The following is a 21,177-nucleotide window of genomic DNA, read 5'->3' on the forward strand; positions in this document are numbered from 1 at the left end:
CGCCTCCTCACATGAGAACATGGGTGACTAGGGTTCCTCCTTAGGCCGCCGCCAATTTCCCTCGCCTTTGGGTGTGTTTCGGTGGCGGCGAGGGGAGGGAAACCCAAGTCTAGGGGGTCTTGTAGTATCTGGTTGCCCTAACTTTAGTTAGGGTTAACTTTGAGTGTGTTGATGGTGGTGGTGAGGCGGTTGCGTTATCGGCAACGGGGGATAAAGTTTTCCTATCTCGTCCTCATTCCGACGATGACGTTTTGCATTGATGGAGAGCATGTGAATCTTCAGTGAGGGAAAGATCTTGGGCTCATTTTGGCTTAGTTTTGACTAGGTCATCAACATTGCCCTACAAAGGGGATGATGTCTTCGTGTATTTTTCTCCTGTTCCTCCTCTGTATGATGATGGGTGCGAGGTTTGTGTCTTCCACCTCTGTCTGGCAGGAGTTGGGGCTATCTTTCAGGCCTCCTCGGTGTCAGCTTCTCCATTATGGCGATTTGTCCAGATCATGATCACCGACGTCGTTTTGCCTACATCGATGACTCTCCGCAGGGTACCTGGGTGCACATGACACCTGGTGCATGATTTTTGTCCTTGTAATTTTCATTTAAAGTTTAGTGTGTGACACCCTATCTTTAGATGGAAAATATGTGTTGTTTAACAATGGGAGACTGGGTCATTTTCTCTCTAAGTGAGCCCCTGCTCTCTGGCCGTTGCTTCTTCTAGCTCCTGCGTTCAACAAGATTGCTTCGCTAAGACGAAGACCTAGAGACGGGAACCAGGTTTGCTCATGGTGCACCACCGACGGATGCAAAGGGAAGATGGTGCTGATTTATTTAAGAACTTACGTGTAATTTCTTATATTCGTAAGGAATATTTTGATCTAATGTATGGCCTACGGTTCTTTGGCAAGGAGAAAAAAAAAACAGAAGTTGCACATGGTTTTAGTTCACCTTGGTCCCTCGTTGATTTGCATCAGCTACCCGAGGTTCATCTCTTGCTTGCCGATATATTAATTGGCGTCCGGCCCGGCTAGTTGCTCTCGATGCATGCATGCACCAAGGCATGAGTTACCTGCCCATCCAGAGCAGACGCATGCAAGATGATCGAGCTCACATGCGCATCCGACCGCCGTCCGACCGGAGTTGTTCCTGTATCCCGCCATATCTCGCACGACGCACCATTTAGCTCACGCATCACATGCATGGGCTCGCCGCTCGCCGGCCAGGCGAGAGAGTTGTTCACTGGCTCTTCCTAGCATTCCCTGCCCTGTGACTCCTAGCTAATTAATCTAGCTTTCCTGGTAACCACCACACTCGACTACATCACATGCACCCCGCCCTCTCTCTCCCTCTACATGCATGTACATCAATTATTTCTCTTAGTATTTCTTTGAGAAAGAAATGTACACACACTCATTGGCTTTGTCCCTCCTTGTCAACTGGGTATTATAAGACACGCACCGGATCCTCCCAGGACATTTTGTGTCAGAGCCGTGTTTCTCGGGCTCTCTCTCCACCATCACAACAGCACAAAGGCAGCAGCAGCATCGCGGCCCCATTGCTCTCGCCGCTTTGTGTCAGACACCAAATCTTCCTCACCTTCTTCTTCCTCTCCCTCCCCCACCCAATCTCCTCCCCCACGAGCGCCTCTACTGCCTTTTAAGCCACGCGCCCGCGCCCCCCGCGTACGCCTCCCGCCTTTCCTCTCTCTCCCTCTCTCCTCGCCCTCTCCTCCTCCTCCTCCTCTTCTCTCTGTGAGTTGAGGTGAGGTGAGGATTTTCCGTGGACGTGCCGTTTGATGGACGGGAAGGGCGCGACGGAGAGCTCAAACCCTAACCGCGTCGTTGAGAGCGTACCATCGGCGGCCGTGGCGTCGGCGTCGGCGCCGACGAAGCGCATGCTGGCGTTCCACTTCCTGCGCGCGCTGTCCCGGATCCACGGCGCGGCCGGCCCGGCCAGGCGCCGCACGCGCACCATCCGCCGCGCGGCCTACTCATCCATGGCGCGCGCCACCGGGCCGCGCCGCGCATGGAGCCGCGCGCTGCTGCTCCAGGCCCAGGCGCGCGCGCGGAGATCCAGGGCGGAGACGTCGAGGCGGGCCGCGGTGCTCGTACGGCGGCGCGTCGTCGCCGGACCGGCAGCAGCACCAGCACCAGCACGCGCCGCTCCTGTCGGCGGACAAGCATCGGCGGCGGCTGCTCGTGCGGCTCTGGCCCCTCCGCCCCCTCCGGCAAGGCAGGCGGGGGAGCCGGCGAGGAGCGACGCGCTGCGGCGGCTCGTCCCCGGAGGCGCCGGGATGGAGTACTGCAGCCTGCTGGAGGAGACCGCCGACTACGTCCGCTGCCTCCGCGCGCAGGTGCAGCTCATGCAGGGCCTCGCCGACCTCTTCTCCTGCCAATGATCCATCCAGTCCATCATCATCATCATGCATCCTCGGATCGATCGAGTAATTCTAAATTATTACTTCTTCCTGCACGTACCATCCATGGATTGAAATCATACGATGCTGCTGCGGTGCGGCCGGCTTCCATGATATCGATCCATGGATCTCTTGTTCATGTGACATGAGATTGGTCAATGCATCGATCGCGCATGATCAATATAGAGGATTACCGGCCGGCAGGGGAGAGTTAGGTACGGTGGAGGTGGAGGAAGATTGGTGGAGTATATATGTTGAGCTGCTGGCAGGGTGAATTATTAGTAGGTGAGAAAAGATTGGGTGTAGTATGCATTTGTATAGGTTGGGGACACATTGGAACCACACCAGGGAAAATACAAAGGTAATTAATTGTAACATATAAAGAGATAATCGATCGATAAGGAGTTACATATGTGCAGTGTTATTGGGTTAATTAGCAAATTGATCTATGCATAATATGTTCTTGATTGATGTGTAGGTTATGAGGCATATCTGTACACTCCTCTTTCTGTTACCTTTTCTCTTGTAGGTCTATCTGTGAATTCTGATTGGTGAGCAAGGTAATTAATTAGGGGAACTTTACCATGCATGCCTACACATGCAGTTCCATGCATGAAAGCATAGCAATGTTCCCTTTCATCCTGATGCATGTGACAGATTGTATATTGCTGTTGAGCTAGCTAGCTAGCTAGACACATATGTTGATTGCTCTAGAATCAAAGAGTAGTTCCCTGCACATGCATCCATGTATAGCTGGATGATGCTCTGGCTAGATATATAGCTAGCTGCCTTTTGCCTTGTGATTAGATTAGAGTGCTTGAGGGGTGGTTATGCTGAGGTTGTTTGGTGGAGTGTTTATTTTCCAAGCTCCTCCCAAACTTGAGAAAGTGGGATCCACAATCTATGGAAGATAGGGGTTTGATAATCCTTGAGCTGGAGAAGACATAACTTGTAGCCAAAGGGACCTAAGACATTCTCTCCATCGGCGGTTAGCATCTTTTGATTAAAGTGCATCCCTTTGGTTTTCCCCTTTGAAATCATCTTCTCTCTCTCTCTCTCTCTCTCTCAACTACCAACTTATACCTGTTCCTTTTTAGGTGCCACCGGAGTATTCCGTGTGTGTACTTGATGCTGGTCTTCTCTGTTTGCTTCTCTTTTTGCCGTGTTCTTAGTTGTCTTCAGACACATGCATGCGTTCCATGCGTGCTTTCTTTATGGGGGTTACGAATCTCAAAGGCTTGATATTGCTTCTTTTTCATGTTTCAGTTCAGACAAGAAAAGTAATTAACCTGCATGTCATCTCATCGATATTTATACACGGAACATTAGCTTAACTCATGGTAAAAAATATGAGTAAAAAGGAGTCACTATATGGACATGAAAATATATATGCATGTGTGAGAGTATGCACTATTCCACATATCTCAACTGCATGTAATTTTCTCTATGCGTGCCACTTCTTTGATTTTATACCTATTAGTATATATGTTGAGCTTATTTTGGGCAAAAGTGTTTTATAGTTTCCACTTACATATGATTATTTCCACTTACCTATAATGATACACTGTTTTTTCTGATAGTATGTTAGTATTATATTTTACATTGTTTTCAAAATTGACATTGCCCTGTTGCTGTCAATTAAATATTCATGTGACAAAGGCTTGGCCTGAATCCCCACTTTTTGACACGACTAGCTGCATGCGTGTGTGCATCTCGCCTGAGAAGTCATTGTCCAATATCTTGCATTGGACCACAGATTAGCCATATAAGATGGCTATAAATCATTCACATCACTAAAAATGGTACTCAAATGAACAGCTAATGACATCTTGAAGTCTACCAGCTCATAATTGGCCCACTTGAAGATTAGCTGTACTCTTTTGCTATCATCAACTTTCCCTTCAATTAATATGAATACAAGACGAAAGTTTAAACAAAATAATGTTGGCTGATCAACATGGTGCACTGATTATTTGTGGATATATTTTGTATGAACACTAGTATATATATGTCTAGGCAATTAAATCACATCCAAGATTTGTACTAGCTATATATTTCCCTGGTCTATCCAATTTTCTTCTAGCCAGCCTCCAAAACAACCTAGGGGCGTAGCCAACTTCAGTATATATTGTTAACAAAACAGTCTCCAGTAAGTAATGCTGCTGATTCTATGAGATTTCTCCGTACACGTGCCAAATTTTGTTTTTTCATCATGCGTATATAATGGACATAATACAGCTGGAATATCATGAGTTAGGTCACTATTATTTGTGTCGAGCAAGAGCGAAAGATTGCCATAGAATTGATACTTTCATTGTCACATTTTAGAGGAATTTTGGATCCCGATACCTAGAGATTCTTATTCCATAAACATTGAGAACTGTGAATTTAAAATAATCTGAAATGATTTTTATGTGTGCGGGAATTACTTGTGCTACTGCAAAATTTTGTCAAAAAATGTTTCCATTTGTGTCTTGGAAAAAGATGTTTTGCTATTGCACAGATTGTAAAACTCCGCATTGTCCTACTAAAACTAGTTTTTTTTACCCAATATTGCAGTTATACGCAGTTTTTCATAAGCTTTTGCAGTTCAAAAAATTATTTTGCATCACATTTATTTGTAGAGCCCAAGCTCTAAAATCAATTACTAGTTTGTAGCACCCTTATTTTTGTGGGCGTACAATGTCACATTTTTGGGTTTGTTGTATTAAATCAAGCAAGAATGTAAGCCCACAAGAGGTGAAATATACATGTTTGTCTGTCTTAGAGTTACACACAGACAATGTAGTTCCCGCTAGGATGAACAATGCTCTCTTAGAGCACCAACCATTGCAAATATATAAGTACACCTGCACACATAGTACCAACCATTATATAACCAAATAATGCACATTTAGTTTCAGACTTTCATGTTATCCTCCTCTAAAAGTGGCCTCTTTTATTCAAATGAGTTGCAAAGGAATTGTGGAGGATTCTAATCCTTAGGATTTTTTCAATGTTGGTTTTTTGATTGGTTGGATTGCACAACCACAGGATTATTTCCTCCGGATTCATTCGCGCTGGATTCATAGAAAAATTCCCATCCACTCCACCTCATGTGAATAATCCTATATTTTTATGGGCACAATCAGTTGACCATATGCATACTCTAGTTTTCTTGATATGATCTCTATTTATGTGTTTTTTCCCGTTTCCGCATTTAGAAATCTGAACCAAAGAGCAAAATTAGTCAAAGCGTAATTAACCATAGAAATTCAAACACGGATTTTATTGGCGTAGGCCTGACCACGACGACACAACTGAGTACTTTCGGATCGCTACCCAACAAGGCCACAATGAGATACACGAGTATAGGAGCCCACCTCTCTCCGCTCAAGATTCATGGAGGCTACATCACATGGATGATAACTCCGGGTTTTTGACTGGGTAGTTAGCAAAGGAATTATATGTGAAGCAACCACTAGGTTACATCAAAGAAGGACACCAGGCATTGTACGACTACCACAAGCCCATCGGGCATGGAATATCAAGCTTGACCACACATGGACTTCTCTCCTTGGGTTTGAGAAAAGTCCACTAGAGCATACAATGTATAGACGTGGTAAAGGAAGGGGTCGTCTCTTAGTGGGCATCTATATATGTTAAAGACCTATTGTTAACTGGAGCAGATGAAGAGCGGTTTGCTAGATTCAAACTACAAATGAAAAAGCTATTCAAGATGAATGATCTAGGACTCTTGAGTTACTATCTTGGGACTGAGGTACGACAAAATCTAGAGGGGATCACACTACGCAAGGAGGCATATGCAAAGAAGATACTTGAAAGTTGTGGCATGGAGGATTGTTGTCCAACTCATGTTCCAATGGAGCCTCATCTTAAACTAAGCAAGAAGGATGAAGCACTCGTGGTTGGTGGAGTATAGAAGTGTGGTCGGAAGTTTGAGGTATCTCGTGAATACAAGGCCGACTTGGTATATTACGTTGGCATTGTTTATACGAGATACCTTAAGCTTCTGACCAGACTTCTATACTTCGTTGAATCAACCGTGGGTACTTCACTCTTTTTTCTTAGTTTGAGACGAGGCTTCATTGGAACTTAGGTTGGGTTGCAATACTTTCTTTGTGTATGCCTCTTGACATAGTGTGATCTCGTCCAGCTTTTGGCATACCTTGATCCCCAGGTAGTAATTCAGTAGACCTAAACCACTCATCTTGAATAGATCACTCGTTTGTAGCTTCAATATAGCAATCCTCTTCATTTACTCCAGTTATCAATAGATCATCAACATATATGCCCACTAAGAGACAATCCTTGCCTTTACCTCACTTATACATTGCATGCTCTAGTGACCCTTTCTCAAAACCGAGAGAAACTAATGCATGGTCAAGCTTGATGTTTCACCCTCGAGGAGCATATCGTAGTCCGTACAACGCCTTGTGTAGATTTAATACCTTGTGCTCTTCTACTAGATGTAACCCATTGGTTGATTCACGTGTAATTCTTCTTCTAACTTCCTAGTCATAAACACGGATTTCACATCCGAGTGATGCAACCTCCAAGATTCTTGATCCTGGACAGCTATGAGTACCCCCATCGATTCCATCCATGCAACTGGAACGAACACGTCCTCGAAGTCCACACATTGCTCTTGACTGTGTCCATTAGTCACGTGCCTTGCTTTATACTTCACCAAGTTTTCTTCGCCATCTTTCTTGACTTGGCACACGCACTTGAACCCTATCACTTTATGGCCGTTGAGAAGATCCACAGGCTCCCATGTCGTTGTCCTAGATCGACCCAAACTCTTCCATCCATAACATGATACCAACACGCCTCTGTAATTTTTTTTTGAGGCAATCACGCCTCTGTATTTGCATCATCGAACAATAACAGCAGCGTGAGCCCAGGAAAGGGGCGCTCCACCTTGAAGCCCAACCAGGGCAGGAGGCCCAGATACAGGAGCTACCACCAAATTGTTGGCTTATTAGGCCCGGATCACACGTTTTTGCCTAAAAAAACACGTTTTTATCTCGCTCCAGTGACGAGTACTTTCCCTCGAGGAACACATACCTATGTTGGCTCAAGTAGGTACTACGGCTCGGCGATTACTTTCCGACGAGATGTGTAAGTAGAGAGGTCAGAGGGCACCCTTGATTTGTTTCTTCCTGGAGACAGTACGCAAGCTGCAAGCACCAACCTAACTTCTGGATCGTAACCAGCTAGCTACTGCTGGATCGTACTAGAGCCGCCGGCTGGCATGATCGATCTGAGCTAGCTCAACACAAGAACACGGGACGCCGATTGGGTGGCAACATGACGGTGTCGCTCCTGAGAATATTACTCAAATGATAAGTGCCACATGTGTGACACGAAGTAATCCCGTCCTAACGTTTTTTATAACTAAATTTGTCATTCGAAAAGAAAAGAAAACTCAAAAAATAAACTAAAACTTGCCATCCGAACTTGTCATCCCCGCGTTATTAAACTGACCATAAACATGCGAAATTGTCATGTGTTCACGTCAAATGTGTGGCACTTATCACTTATCAGGATCCGGATATTATTGCTTTCAGATCTGGTTGTTTACACGGGGTTTACAAGAGTATAAATGGGAGCTAAACTAGCCAATACGTATCCTACTCGGTGATTGTAGCGGACAAGGGCTCACTCCACGTCGTGGTTAACTCCCAACAGATTCGTTACACCACACGTGAAGTGAATCGCCTTCTCGCGCTCTCGCCGGACGCCCCGTCCCGCGTCAAGCGACGGTGCCCGGGAGCGAGAGCGCGCCGACGAACGGGAAGCTAACCAGCGGCAGCGCCACCGCTCTCGCCGGACGCCCCGTCCCGCGTCAAGCGACGGTGCCCGGGAGCGAGAGCGCGCCGACGAACGGGAAGCTAACCAGCGGCAGCGCCACAGGGTGCCGCTGCCCGGCCGCCATCTCAATCAGCGCCTTCCTGATGGGCCGCAGCAGCTCGGCCACCAGCCGCCACCGCACCAGACGCGACACGGCCAGCCTGCACCCGCGACCGCCGCTCCTGCGGCGCCCGCCGAGCTGCACCGTCCTGCCGCTGCGCTGTCGCCGCAGCCTCGGCCTCTCACTCCGCGCGCCGCCGCACCACCGCACCACCGCGGCCAGTCGGGTCGACATGGCCAGAAATACACTACCGCACTCTGTTCGGCTCTGCTATAGCTGGCTGCTAGTAGCTCTGTTGGATCTTTCGAGTGGTGTGCAAGGGATCAATTTGCTTTGCTGTGTGATAGAACCAGTGAAGGTTTATATAGTGGACCGAGTGTGAGAGGGGAGAGGCACTTCAGCTAGCTAATTAAGTATGTGAGGATTGGAATGGTAATTAATAATGTGTAGCCTGCTGCGATTTGGTTGTAGTGAACTGGTGATGATGATGGCGTGATGATTTCCCGTCACTGGAAGTTAGCCGGGCTAGCTAGCAAGGCCTACCAGTAGTACTACGCATATGTGCTATAATCATTGGCACACAGCCCAAGTGTTACATGACCCATGAGAGAAAAAGGATGTGATCTCATCATGGGACAAAAGCTAGCTATAAATCTAAATTAAGCAAAGATTAATGAGCACATATGTATTTATATTGTACTCCCTCTGTAAAGAAATATAAGAGCATTTAGATCACTAATAGTGATCTAAATGCTCTTATATATCTTTACAGAGGGAGTATAATGTACCACAAGATGACCATCTCCGAGGCTGGCTAAATCATGAGAAACTTTTATCAGCTCGATTGATCGCTAGCTTCCATGTCAGAACATGGCAAATTGCTTAACTTTAATTATGTCAATAAATAATAATGAATATTTGGTGATAAGAGCGTGAAGGCCAGCTCTTGGTGGGTTCGAAGTAATACTAAGTATTGGGATTTCGAAGGGGGGCATGTCCTATGAGGAAGCTTTAGCATTTTAATAAGGTTATCTGGACCCTGATTAGAAGGAATTTGCTCTTGTTTACTGCCTAGCTGGTCCTTTCAAGTACGTGTGATAGTGTTAATATTCTAAATGTCGTGGTTTCTTTTCTTTTTTTGCAGGAAAAATGTTGTCGTTTCGTGGTTTAATATCTTATCTTTTCTTGTGAGGAGAATTATTTTATAAGTATTATAGCTGTCGTGCTGTACTGGATGGTCTAATTAATCAACACAACTTGTGTAATTTACAGTTGTTGTGATGATTGGAGCCATGCATATAGGTACTATATGGCTGACGTGTCAAGAAAGGAAAGTCTAAATTGCTTGCTTGTAGGATTAGATCGAGGAGGATGTTTGGAGAGACATTTGGACGCTGGTTAAGAGCGTGCCAAAATGGATTAGATTAGTTAATCTGGTGTGCGTGTCACGAACGGCTGCCGATTTGTTGTTTTCGAAGCAGAGTGGAGCGCACATGTTTGTTAAAAGCTCTAAATCACCAAAAATACGAAGGAGTTGCTGGGATTAGCACACACTTAGTGAACGATTTGAAACGCCACATCAAAAATTAAGTAAACTTTAGCACCACCTAAATGCACTAACCACAACTTTACTAAATATGAATTTTACCCTAAAACTACCCCCAACCGCTAACTTTTAGTCAACGCACGAGCATCTGAGCAAAAAACCGTGCTGCCTCCCACGTGCACACAGCCTCTTCCCGCCCGCCGGCCTCAGTCGCGGCCACCGGCCGTCCCCTTCCCCGATGACCGGCGAAATGACCAAGCCATTTCCCACCAACCAACACCGGCGCCGGCTCCGGAGACCCACCGCCGGCCACGAATTTGGCGACGCTACCACGAAATGTCGGCAGCAGAAAAATGCGTGCAAGAGGTGAGTGGACTAGTAAATGAAAAAAAAACGTGTGGAGAATCGAGGCCTGTTTACGGAGGTGTGTACACGATTGGAGGATAGAGCGAGGGATACTTTTACCCAACATGGGTGGCAGCATGATCTTAGGATTGGCCCACCTCCGCTTTAGGCGTTATACATACTCTGTTGCTTTGTATTTCGCCTTCTTAATTTTCGTTTGTATGAGAGAACTTATTTGGCTGTGTGCATCATAGTTATGCAGAGGCCGGCTGTAATGCTTAAACCTTTTAAGTAATAAAGCGCCCCTTTTCGAAAAAATGATTTTTTTTTTCATATTTCAACCCTGAATTATCACATTTGTTTAAGAATCAACCTTGAACTTTGAGACCGTCTATGTTACAACCATGGACTGGCAAAACCGGTCAAGTTTCAACCCTGCTCTCTCCTTAACCAAGTTTTGGGTGAGTTGGAGTGGTTTTGACCACATGACCCGCCTAGTCAGCTGCCACATCATCAAAAGTTTATGTGATCGTATCATGTCATACTGTAGCTACAAATATAATGTAAGCCTAAGATTAGTAGCACTATCATCACAACATGGCCAACGGGGGATTGCTAGATCATGCACATGGAACTTAAATCGGCTCGATTGCTAGCTTTCATTTTAGAACATGGCCTACAACTTTACTTGTAAAATAATAATTAATGGAGTTAATGTAATACTATACCTCTGCCCCGGTTTACTAGTCTCCCTCGTATTTTGGTTCTTATTTTGATCATGAATTTAACTATCTAAATATAAGATGCTTTTGCAGTTCAAATTATATTTAGATACAGAGGGAGTAAAATATAAGGTATACTTAGCAAAAATAATATCATTGAAAACTACTACATTCCATTACACTATAAGAGAGAGGATGTTCGCTTGGACATGCCCTATATACGAGAGAGCTTCAGCGTTAGCATTTTAATTAGGCTATTTGGGCCCGAGTTGGATGGAATTTCCTGTTGATTACTTCCTAGCTGGTCCTTTCAGGTACGCAGGAGAGATTTAGAAAAATATTTCGGCCGTCCTAAAGCATTATGTCGTAGCTATAGCTGGCTAATCTACAGTCATTGTGATGATTGGAGCCATGCACATCTGCATATACCATACATATAGACAGACAGGCTTTGCTCATCGGGGTGATGATGTGTCAACAAAACAAAGCCGAATTATTAAGACCAGGAGCATGCCAAAATGGATCAGACTAGAGGGATTTGGATGCTGCTGTGACGCGTACGTACCTGCCGATTTTAAACAGGACGTGTGGAGGAAATTTTGGGTTGTGTCAAGCTTAAAACCCTGGGCATGGCATTGAACTTCCAATGTTCTTTATATGAAGCAGTTCAACTATCGCAGAAATCTGGTGAAATTCTCAGGTTCTATATACAATTTTCTATTGCTCGTGTTTGTCCACTTCACCGAGGAGGAGAGGAGATTATTTAAGTTTGGCAAAGCAACGGACTGGTCAGGGGATCGCCTAAATTTTCGCTAATGGACAGAAACTTCATGGTCCGGTCAGTGTACGAGTCCACCCACTTGCGGGTGGCATGGCCGCCGCCCCAACTTGGCCTGATGCCCCGGTGACCAAAATAACCCAAGACGGCAGCATCTGGCTCAGTTACTTCAACCGGTGCCCTGTTTTGTCCAGGTAGCTGGTGCTTTCCGGTCAGCCAGATTGATTCTCAAGCGGCCGCCCGGAAGGGGGTGTTATCTGTTTCTAAGGTGCCCTCTGCTTTTCTCCTGTGTAATTCGTTTGCATCCCTTGGACAACTTATTTGATTAACCAACCTAGAATTGTCTATGGAAATCTAAGATCAACCACGTGCAATCTCAGAGCTTATCAGCTATTTTTTCCTTCTATGAATTGCCAAAAGGCTCTCTCCTTTCTTGAAAGGAAGGTCACAACCTTTTGTCGAGAGGACAAACTAGTCCGTCGTCACCACAGCAGTGGGCCTTGCGATGTGGATTTTGCTCCTTCCCGAATGCAAACTGTTCGCCACTCGGCAACCAACCGACTCTTCCAGTGTTTGTCTCTTTGCAGAGCATGCTGAGAAAAAAGAGGGGGAATGTTCGTTCAGTGGTCCTATCTGTCAGGATGACCAATGAAAATGAGCAGGTACAGGCGTTGTGTTCCACATCCACAGGCTTGGATCAGCTTTATCTAAGAAGGATCATGACGAATTTAAATGGGACAGATGAGACTCGTGGCTAATTAATTATAAGATTCTAATGAACTCATAGCTTGTTAACCACATCTTTTTTTCGGTCTAAAAGTTTTTATCCACGTCCTTATTTTTAGATCAACGTGGGTACGTACAACACAGTGTACATGCTGGTGTAGTGTTATTTCAGAAAAATGATGCTACTTCGACTGAAACTAAATTCTGGTTTATTGCCGTCCATTGAACAAAACTAAGCAGAATCCACAGCATTTGCATCAAAATGCAAGAAATCCATCTGCCAAGGTGATCAAGAAATTCATCCATGTTCTCGCAAAAAAAAAATTATCCGTGGAGATTATAAGGCAGCTTAGCATAGTGTAGGTTGCATCCCGGAGCCAGAGATAGGAATAAATGAGAAAAACAGTAGAACTCCATGATGATCGTACTATTCCGTGTTTCCACAGAAAAAAAAAATAGTCCTTCTACTCCGTGGAGATTATTAGAACATCTACGGCCGGACTTAACAAATTCGACCCCTCAAACGCTCGTGGACGTGCCCGGATGCGTCCGCGGATAGTGACCAGTCACGCCTCCACATCAGGATACGTCAAATTAGAAACCTCAAATCCATATTATTATGTGCAACGCAGCGATCTTTGAGCGGAGCTTCGTCCGTTTCCGCTCCCCGCTCGTCCGGCTCCGCCGTGGCCATGTCTGGCGGCCGGCTGCGCCCCTCAAATGCCCGGACGCGGTGAAGCGCAAGTTGGACGGCAATCTCCTCCTCGGGGCCGCGTGGGATTAGCTTGGGGTCGACGGATCTGGAGGTTTAGGACTCAGATCTGCTGCCCGCCATGTCGGAGACGAGCTTGGGTCACTAGTAGAAAACAGGGCTTTCGTTCGGGCCTGGCCAGCCCATTAGTCCCGGTTCTGCACGAACCGGGACCCATGGGTGCATTAGTCCCGGTTCGTGAGCCCAGGGGGCCGGTCGGGGCCTCGGGGGCATTGGTCCCGGTTCGTTTCGACCCATTTGTCCCGGTTCTAGGCACGAACCAGGTCCAATGGGCCTCGCTCCTGGCCCACAGCCATTGGTCCCGGTCCGTGGCTCGAACCGGGACAGAAGGGGGAGCTTTAGTCCCGGTTCCAGCCACGAACCGGGACAAATGAGTTGCCTATATATACCCCATCGCCGCAGTAGAGCACTCCACAGTGCTCTGTTTTTTGCTGGCCGGCGAGGGGGAGGGCGTTGGGTGCTCTAGCTCACCTCCTATGCACATGAGGTGTTCGATGAAATGCCCGAGCCACACTAGTTAAGCTTTCTTCTCTCGAAGCTCGACCTCCGAGCTCCATTTTTCCCGAGATTTGTCTAGGTTTATATTAGCGGTCCGTCACGCCCCGTCCCTGTCTTCACCGCCGTCGATCGCCCGCGCCGATCTCGTCGCCGGCACCACCGTGGTGAGCCTCTTGTTCTTATCTTCTTTCTGAAAGAAAAAAATTCTTACTTTACATAGATACTTGTCTAATTTTCTTACTTTTGACACACATAATTATATATAATGCACGCAGATGAACCGGCAATGGATGTACGGTGACAGACACACCTCGGAGTACATTAAGGGCGTGCATGATTTTCTCGAAGTGGCTGAGGCAAATAAGCAGAATGGTTTTATGTGTTGTCCATGCCCTAAATGTGGGAATACGAAGTCTTACTCTGACAGGAAAATCCTTCACACCCACCTGCTTTACAAGGGTTTCATGACACACTATAATGTTTGAACGAGGCACGGAGAAATAGGGGTTATGATGGAAGACGGCGAAGAAGAAGAGGACGATGACAACTATGTGCCCCCTGAATACGGTGATGCTGCAACAGGGGAAGCTGCTGAAGATCAAGAGGAACTAGACGATGTGCCCGATGATGCTGCAACGGGGGAAGCTGCTGAAGATCAAGAGGAACCAGACGATGTGCCCGATGATGATGATCTCCGCCGGGTCATTGTCGATGTAAGGACGCAACGCGAAAGTCAAAAGGAGAAGCCGAAGTTCGATCGCATGTTAGAGGATCACAAAAAAGGGTTGTACCCCAATTGCGAAGATGGCAACACAAAGCTCGGTACCGTACTGGAATTGCTGCAGTGGAAGGCAGAGAATCCTGTGCCTGACAAAGAATTTGAGAAGCTACTGAAAATATTGAAGAAGAAGCTTCCAAAGGATATCAAATTGCCCGACAGTATGTACGCAACAAAGAAGGTCGTATGCCCTCTAGGATTGGAGGTGCAGAAGATACATGCATGCCCTAATGACTGCATCCTCTACCACGGTGCGTACAAGGATTTGAACGCATGCCCGGTATGCGGTGCATTGCGGTATAAGATCAGACGAGATGACCCTGGTGATGTTGACGGTGAGCCCCGCAGGAAGAGGGTTCCTGCGAAGGTGATGTGGTATGCTCCTATAATCCCACGGTTGAAACGACTGTTCAGAAACAAAGAGCATGCCAAGTTGATGCGATGGCACAGTGAGGACCGTAAGAAAGACGGGAAGTTGAGAGCACCCGCTGACGGGTCGCAGTGGAGAAAAATCGAGAGAAAGTACTGGGCTGAGTTTGCAGGTGACCCAAGGAACGTATGGTTTGCTTTAAGCACGTATGGCATTAATCCTTTCGGGGAGCCGAGCAACAATCACAGCACCTGGCCCGTGACTCTGTGTATGTATAACCTTCCTCCTTGGATGTGCATGAAGCGGAAGTTCATTATGATGCCGGTTCTGATCCAATGCCCTAAGCAACCCGGCAACGACATTGATGTACTTAAGGCCATTAGTTGAAGAACTTTTACAGCTGTGGAATGGAAATGGTGTACGTGCGTGGGATGAGCACAGACAGGAGGAATTTAACCTGCACGCGTTGCTGTTTGTAACCATCAATGATTGGCCCGCTCTCAGTAACCTTTCAGGACAGACAAACAAGGGATACCACGCATGCACGCACTATTTAGCTGTCACCGAAAGTATATACCTGGACAAATGCAGGAAGAATGTGTACCTGGGCCATCATCGATTTCTTCCGACCAACCATCAATGTCGAAAGAAAGGCAAGCATTTCAAAGGCGAGGCAGATCACCGGAAGAAGCCCGCCATGCGTAGCGGTGATCACGTACTTGCTATGGTCAATGATTTACACGTAATCTTTGGAAAGGGTCCCGGCAGACTAGCTGTTCCGAATGACGCTGAGGGACGCGCACACATGTGGAAGAAGAAATCTATATTTTGGGACCTATCCTACTGGAATGACCTAGAGGTCCGCTCTTCGATCGACGTGATGCACGTGACGAAGAACCTTTGCGTGAACCTGCTAGGCTTCTTGGGCGTGTATGGGAAGACAAAAGATACAGCTGAGGCACGGGAGGACCTGCAACGTTTGCACGAAAAAGACGGCATGCCTCCAAAGCAGTATGAAGGTCCTGCCAGCTACGCTCTTACCAAAGAAGAGAAGGAAATCTTCTTTGAATGCCTGCTTAGTATGAAGGTCCCGACTGGCTTCTCATCGAATATAAAGGGAATAATAAATATGCCAGAGAAAAAGTTCCAGAACCTAAAGTCTCATGACTGCCACGTGATTATGACGCAACTGCTCCCGGTTGCATTGAGGGGGCTTCTACCGGAAAACGTCAGATTAGCCATTGTGAAGCTATGTGCATTCCTCAATGCAATCTCTCAGAAGGTGATCGATCCAGAAATCATACCAAGGCTAAGGAGTGATGTGGTGCAATGTCTTGTCAGTTTCGAGCTGGTGTTCCCACCATCCTTCTTCAATATCATGACGCACGTCCTAGTTCATCTAGTTGACGAGATTGTCATTCTGGGCCCCGTATTTCTACACAATACGTACCCCTTTGAGAGCTTCATGGGAGTCCTAAAGAAATATGTCCGTAACCGCTCTAGGCCAGAAGGAAGCATCTCCATGGGCCATCAAACAGAGGATGTCATTGGGTTTTGTGTTGACTTCATTCCTAGCCTTAAGAAGATAGGTCTCCCTAAATCGCGGTATGAGGGGAGACTGACTGGAAAAGGCACGCTTGGAGGGGACTCAATAATATGCAGGGACGGATATTCTTGGTCTCAAGCACACTACACAGTTCTACCTTGGTGACCCCGTATGTCGACGAACACAAGAACAGTCTGCGCTCCAAACACCCGGAGCAGTGGGACGACTGGATTACATGTGAACACATCAGGACTTTCAGCAGTTGGTTGGAAACACGTCTCAGAGGTGACAACGCTGTTTGTGATGAGCTGTACTCGCTGTCCACAACTATTATGATGATACAATGCCAACTTTCAACCTTTTCGTAGTTCATTTGAAATGCCTGTTGTAACAGACGAGTTTCCGTATGAAGCCCTGATATCTCGAAACAGATTGTCCGTTTTGTACACGAAGTGCATCCAGTTTTTGCCGTAACCCTCTCTACTTTCTTGCACATGCTATGTGGATGAAATGATGATACAATGCCAACTTTCAACCTTTTCAGAGTTCATTTGAAATGCTTTTCAATTTCAAGGTCTTATAGCTCAGAATAATCAATAAATGCATGAAAAATAACAAATGAAGTTACAAAGGGTTGAAAATTGATGATGTGGCTTTGAATGGTGCATTTTGAACACAAAACTATGGAGTTCAAATAAGTTCAAAAAATGAAATCCCTTTGTAACACACGAGTTTCCGTACGAAACCCTGATACTTCGAAAGAAATTGTCCGTTTTGTACACGAAGTGCATCCAGTTTTTGCCGTAACCCTCTCTACTTTCTTGCACATGCTATGTGGATGAAATGATGATACCATGCCAACTTTCAACCTTTTCAGAGTTCATTTGAAATGCTTTTCAATTTCAGGGTCTTATAGCTCAAAATAATCAATAAATGCATGAAAAATAATAAATGAAGTCAGAAAGGGTTGAAAATTGATGATGTGGCTTTAAATGGTGCATTTTGAACACAGAAAAACTATGGAGTTCAAATAAGTTCAAAAAAATGAAATCCCTTTGTAACAGACGAGTTTCCGTATGAATTATCATAAAATATCAAAAAGAATTATCATAAAATAAAATAAATAAGTAATTAGAAACAAAATAATATAAACTTTAATAAAATATATAAGTACAAATAAAATAAAATAAACTTTAATAACATAAATAAAATTTAAACTAAAATTATCAAAGTAATTAGAAACAAAATAAAATAAATAAAGCAAAAAGAATTATCATAAAATAAAATAAATAAGTAATTATAAACAAAATAAAATAAAACCAATAAGTATTTTGTTGTAAGTAGAAACAAAACAAAATGAATAAAGGAAAAAAGAAAACAAAAAACTGGGAAAAAATAAAAAATTTGCCACCTAGTGGGCCACCACGGCCTGAATACGACTAGAAACCCATCCATGTGCCAGGATTCAGGCCCGCAGAAGGCCCACTAGGCCCATCAGGCATAGCAGTCACAATGAGGCCCGTAAGCCTGCAATGGAGAGGAGTTCAAGAGGGGTGCGGCCGTGGGGCTTATAAACCACTGCGCGCCCCTCTCAACTAGCGAGGTGGGACTAAACTCCTACCACCATGCCGCTGTGCAGGGCCTTTGGTTCCGGTTGGTGCCACCAACCGAGACTAAAGGGGCCCATTGGTACCGGTTCATGGTACCAACCGGTACCAATGCACCCCCTTTAGTCCCGGTTGGTGCCACGAACCGGGACCAAAGGCCTCTGCTTCCCGCCCTTTGGGCTGCTGAAAAAGAGACCTTTGGTCCATGTTGGTGGCACCAACCGAGACTAAAGGGTAGCATTGGTCCCGGTTGGCGCCACGAACCGGGACCAATGCTTCGACTATATAAAAAACACTTGTGAAAATTTTCAGTTTTCATCGCCAGTTGCCCCCCGTCCGACGACGTCGCGAGCTCATCGACGCCGCCAGGCTGCCCCGCCGCCGTCGCCCGAGCCCCCGAGCCCACGCCGACGCCGTCTGCCGCCCACGCCGTCGCCGTCGCCCTCCGCCCCCCGCCGCCGTCGCCGTCGCCCTCCGCCCCCCGCCGCCGTCGCCCTCCGCCCCCGCCGCCATCGTCGTCGCCCTCCGCCACCCACGCCGTCGCCCTCCGCCGCCCCCGCCGTCGCCCTCGCCGGCCGCCCCCGATGTGAGCCGCCGCCATGGATCTGTTCATTTTTTTCATATAATTTGTATTATTTTTTTGTTCATTGCATTTTTTTCATATATATAATGTATATATGTATGTGGTAGCTAGATGATGAATGGATGTGGCTATGTATGTATGAATATAATGTTCATAGCATTTTTTTATATATGTTTTTTCATATATGTATTAATTTTTTATTTAGGTTGTTAGTAGATATCAATTTTAGGTTAGTGTAGAGGAAAAAGTAAAATAAGGAAAAGGAAGAAAAGATGAAGAAGGAAAGAAGGAAGAAGAAGAAGAAAAAAAAAAGGAGAGGAAGAAGTAGAAGAAGGAGAAGAAGAGGAGAGGAAGAAGAGGAAAAAAGAGGAGAAATAAATGAGAAGCGGAAAAAAGAAGAAGAAAAAAGAGGAGAAGAAGAAAGGAATAGAGGAGAAAGAAAATATTCTATTTTTTCTTCTTCTCCTCTTTTCTTCTTCTTTTTTCTTCGATCTTCTCCTCTATTAATCCTTTCTTCTTCTCCTCTTTTTTTTCTTCTTCCGGACACCGCGGAGGTGGTTAATTAGTAGTTGAACTAGTTAAACTAGTTTATTCATAGTAAGTGCTTAATTAGTAGTTGAACTAGTTGATTTAATAAAACTACTTTATTTTACTATATATAGAAGTAGTTTATTTTTAGTAAGTACTACTTTATTTTATTTATAGTAAGTGCTTAGTAGTTGAACTAGTTGATTTAATAAAACTACTTTATTTTACTATATATAGAGGTAGTTTATTTTTAGTAAGTACTGCTTTATTTTATATAGTAATTAAGTGCTTAGTAGTAGTTGAACTAGTTTATTTAAGAAAACTACTTTATTTTACTATATATAGAAGTAGTTTATTTTTAGCAAGAAAATTAATAGAACTAGTTTATTTTTTTAATTCAAGCAATTATTCCCGCATCGACGTCGACGATGCCTATCCCGCATCCTCGTCGTCGACTCGGCGGAGGAGGCCGGCTTGATCAGAGGGGCCATGTCCGGGACTGGGCTCCGCCGGGCTGGTATTGGGAGGTGCTACCTTCCGGGGGGCGTAGGTTGGTGAGGAGCCAGCCCGTCGTTGACCCGATCCTTGTTTGGTGGCGGTCGCGTGGGCCAGTGATGGTGCCGAGGCTTCCGGACACCGCGGAGGTGGTACGTCACCGTGTCAGCGAGGAGGATGAGCATGTCCGTCACTACATGGTTGCGTTAGAGGGCAGGTCCGACAATACGTGACAGGTTCTTCAGGGATCTCACTGGAGCTATGATCCTGTGATGGTTCCTTCTCTTTGGGTGTCCACGGCCCGCGCCGATACCCGTCGGGCGCTACGGTTCTAGCTGTATTAGCGATGCTATATGTATGATAGTATTCGAGGTGTATTAGTGATAATATTCGACGATGTACGGACGCAATAGATGATGTAGTTTTGCTTATAATTGAATGCATTCTAATTTGAATACTACTTTATTTTACGATTTGGTTTTGCTTATTGAATGCTCAAATTGGAAAAGTACTCCTACTTTGAATGCTAAAATTGCAAAGCACTATGCAAGCGTATGCATTTGATTAGTTGATAGCTTATAGGGTTTATGTTTTTGCAGAAATCTAGGAGCCCCTCCATCATCCCCGCCGTCGTCCCCGTCACCGACCCCCTCCGACCTCGAGGTGAGACCAGCCAAATCTCCATGTCAATATGAGTCCTATATATATGAGAGGACGATATGTCCTTTTTTAGAAAGATAATTAAACGATATTTTGGGTTGACTTTAAGTCTGTCGAGTCTCCACCATATATGAGAGGACGAAGAATCCCGACTGTTGTCATGGGGGTAGCTTCTCCTTCGTTCCCGTGTGCTAGACAATTTGGTGTAATGCACTCGGAAACGAAAGAAGGAGCTACCATCACCGACGGTCACAATGTCAGGGAGGAATCAGTGAGGGAGAGTCTCCATCATATATATATGAGAGGACGAAGAATCCCGACAGTTGTCGTGGGGGTAGCTTCTCCTTCATTCCCGTGTGCTAGACAACTTGGTGTAATGCACTCGGGGATGAAAGGAGGAGCTACCATCACCGACGGTCGAATATGTACACCACGTGAGATGAGTGTTTTCAAGAAAAGACTCGACAGACCGATAGTCAACCCGTGTTAAATAATAATGATCTAATTTAGGTTTTTTAGTACATATATTTAATTGTACAAGTTTAATATTTGAATTATGAACATAGGAAATGTCGTACTCCGACGACGAAAGTCTCCCGGGGGAGTGCGACTGGTGCCACGACGACCAAGGTCTATGCGACAGGCCTCACCTAGACGAAGATCGGCGCTTCAGCATTAAGCTGGAGGAGACCTTCGATGTTGAAACGGTACGCAATGACGGCAAGTGTTATTTTTTCGTAATTAAGCACGACTTCAACTATTTCAACGTGTAATTTTCATCTTTTACAATTCGACTAGCTTATCCCATGCCATGCAAGACGCTATGTCTTGGAGAGGATGGGTTTTGAAGACCATGAAAGTATGGAAACAAAGAAAATTCACCTAAGGACCCA

General features: G+C 45.6%; 1 protein-coding gene across 1 annotated transcript; it reads left to right on the top strand.

The window, feature by feature from the left end:
* The first annotated feature begins 1,227 nt into the window (after positions 1 to 1,227).
* Positions 1,228 to 2,945, top strand: LOC123054832 (transcription factor IBH1). The gene has a single exon (XM_044478693.1). The coding sequence runs from the start codon at positions 1,793 to 1,795 to the stop codon at positions 2,393 to 2,395; it is 603 nt and encodes a 200-aa protein (XP_044334628.1). The 5' UTR covers positions 1,228 to 1,792; the 3' UTR covers positions 2,396 to 2,945.
* The last annotated feature ends 18,232 nt before the right edge of the window (positions 2,946 to 21,177 follow it).

Source organism: Triticum aestivum, chromosome 2D (assembly GCF_018294505.1).
Source record: "Triticum aestivum cultivar Chinese Spring chromosome 2D, IWGSC CS RefSeq v2.1, whole genome shotgun sequence".
In the NCBI taxonomy this organism is placed as follows: domain Eukaryota; kingdom Viridiplantae; phylum Streptophyta; class Magnoliopsida; order Poales; family Poaceae; genus Triticum; species Triticum aestivum.

Excerpts from the sequence above, each read along its gene's own strand:
- LOC123054832 (XM_044478693.1), top strand. The coding sequence starts at position 1,793 with ATGGACGGGAAGGGCGCGACGGAGAGCTCAAACCCTAACCGCGTCGTT.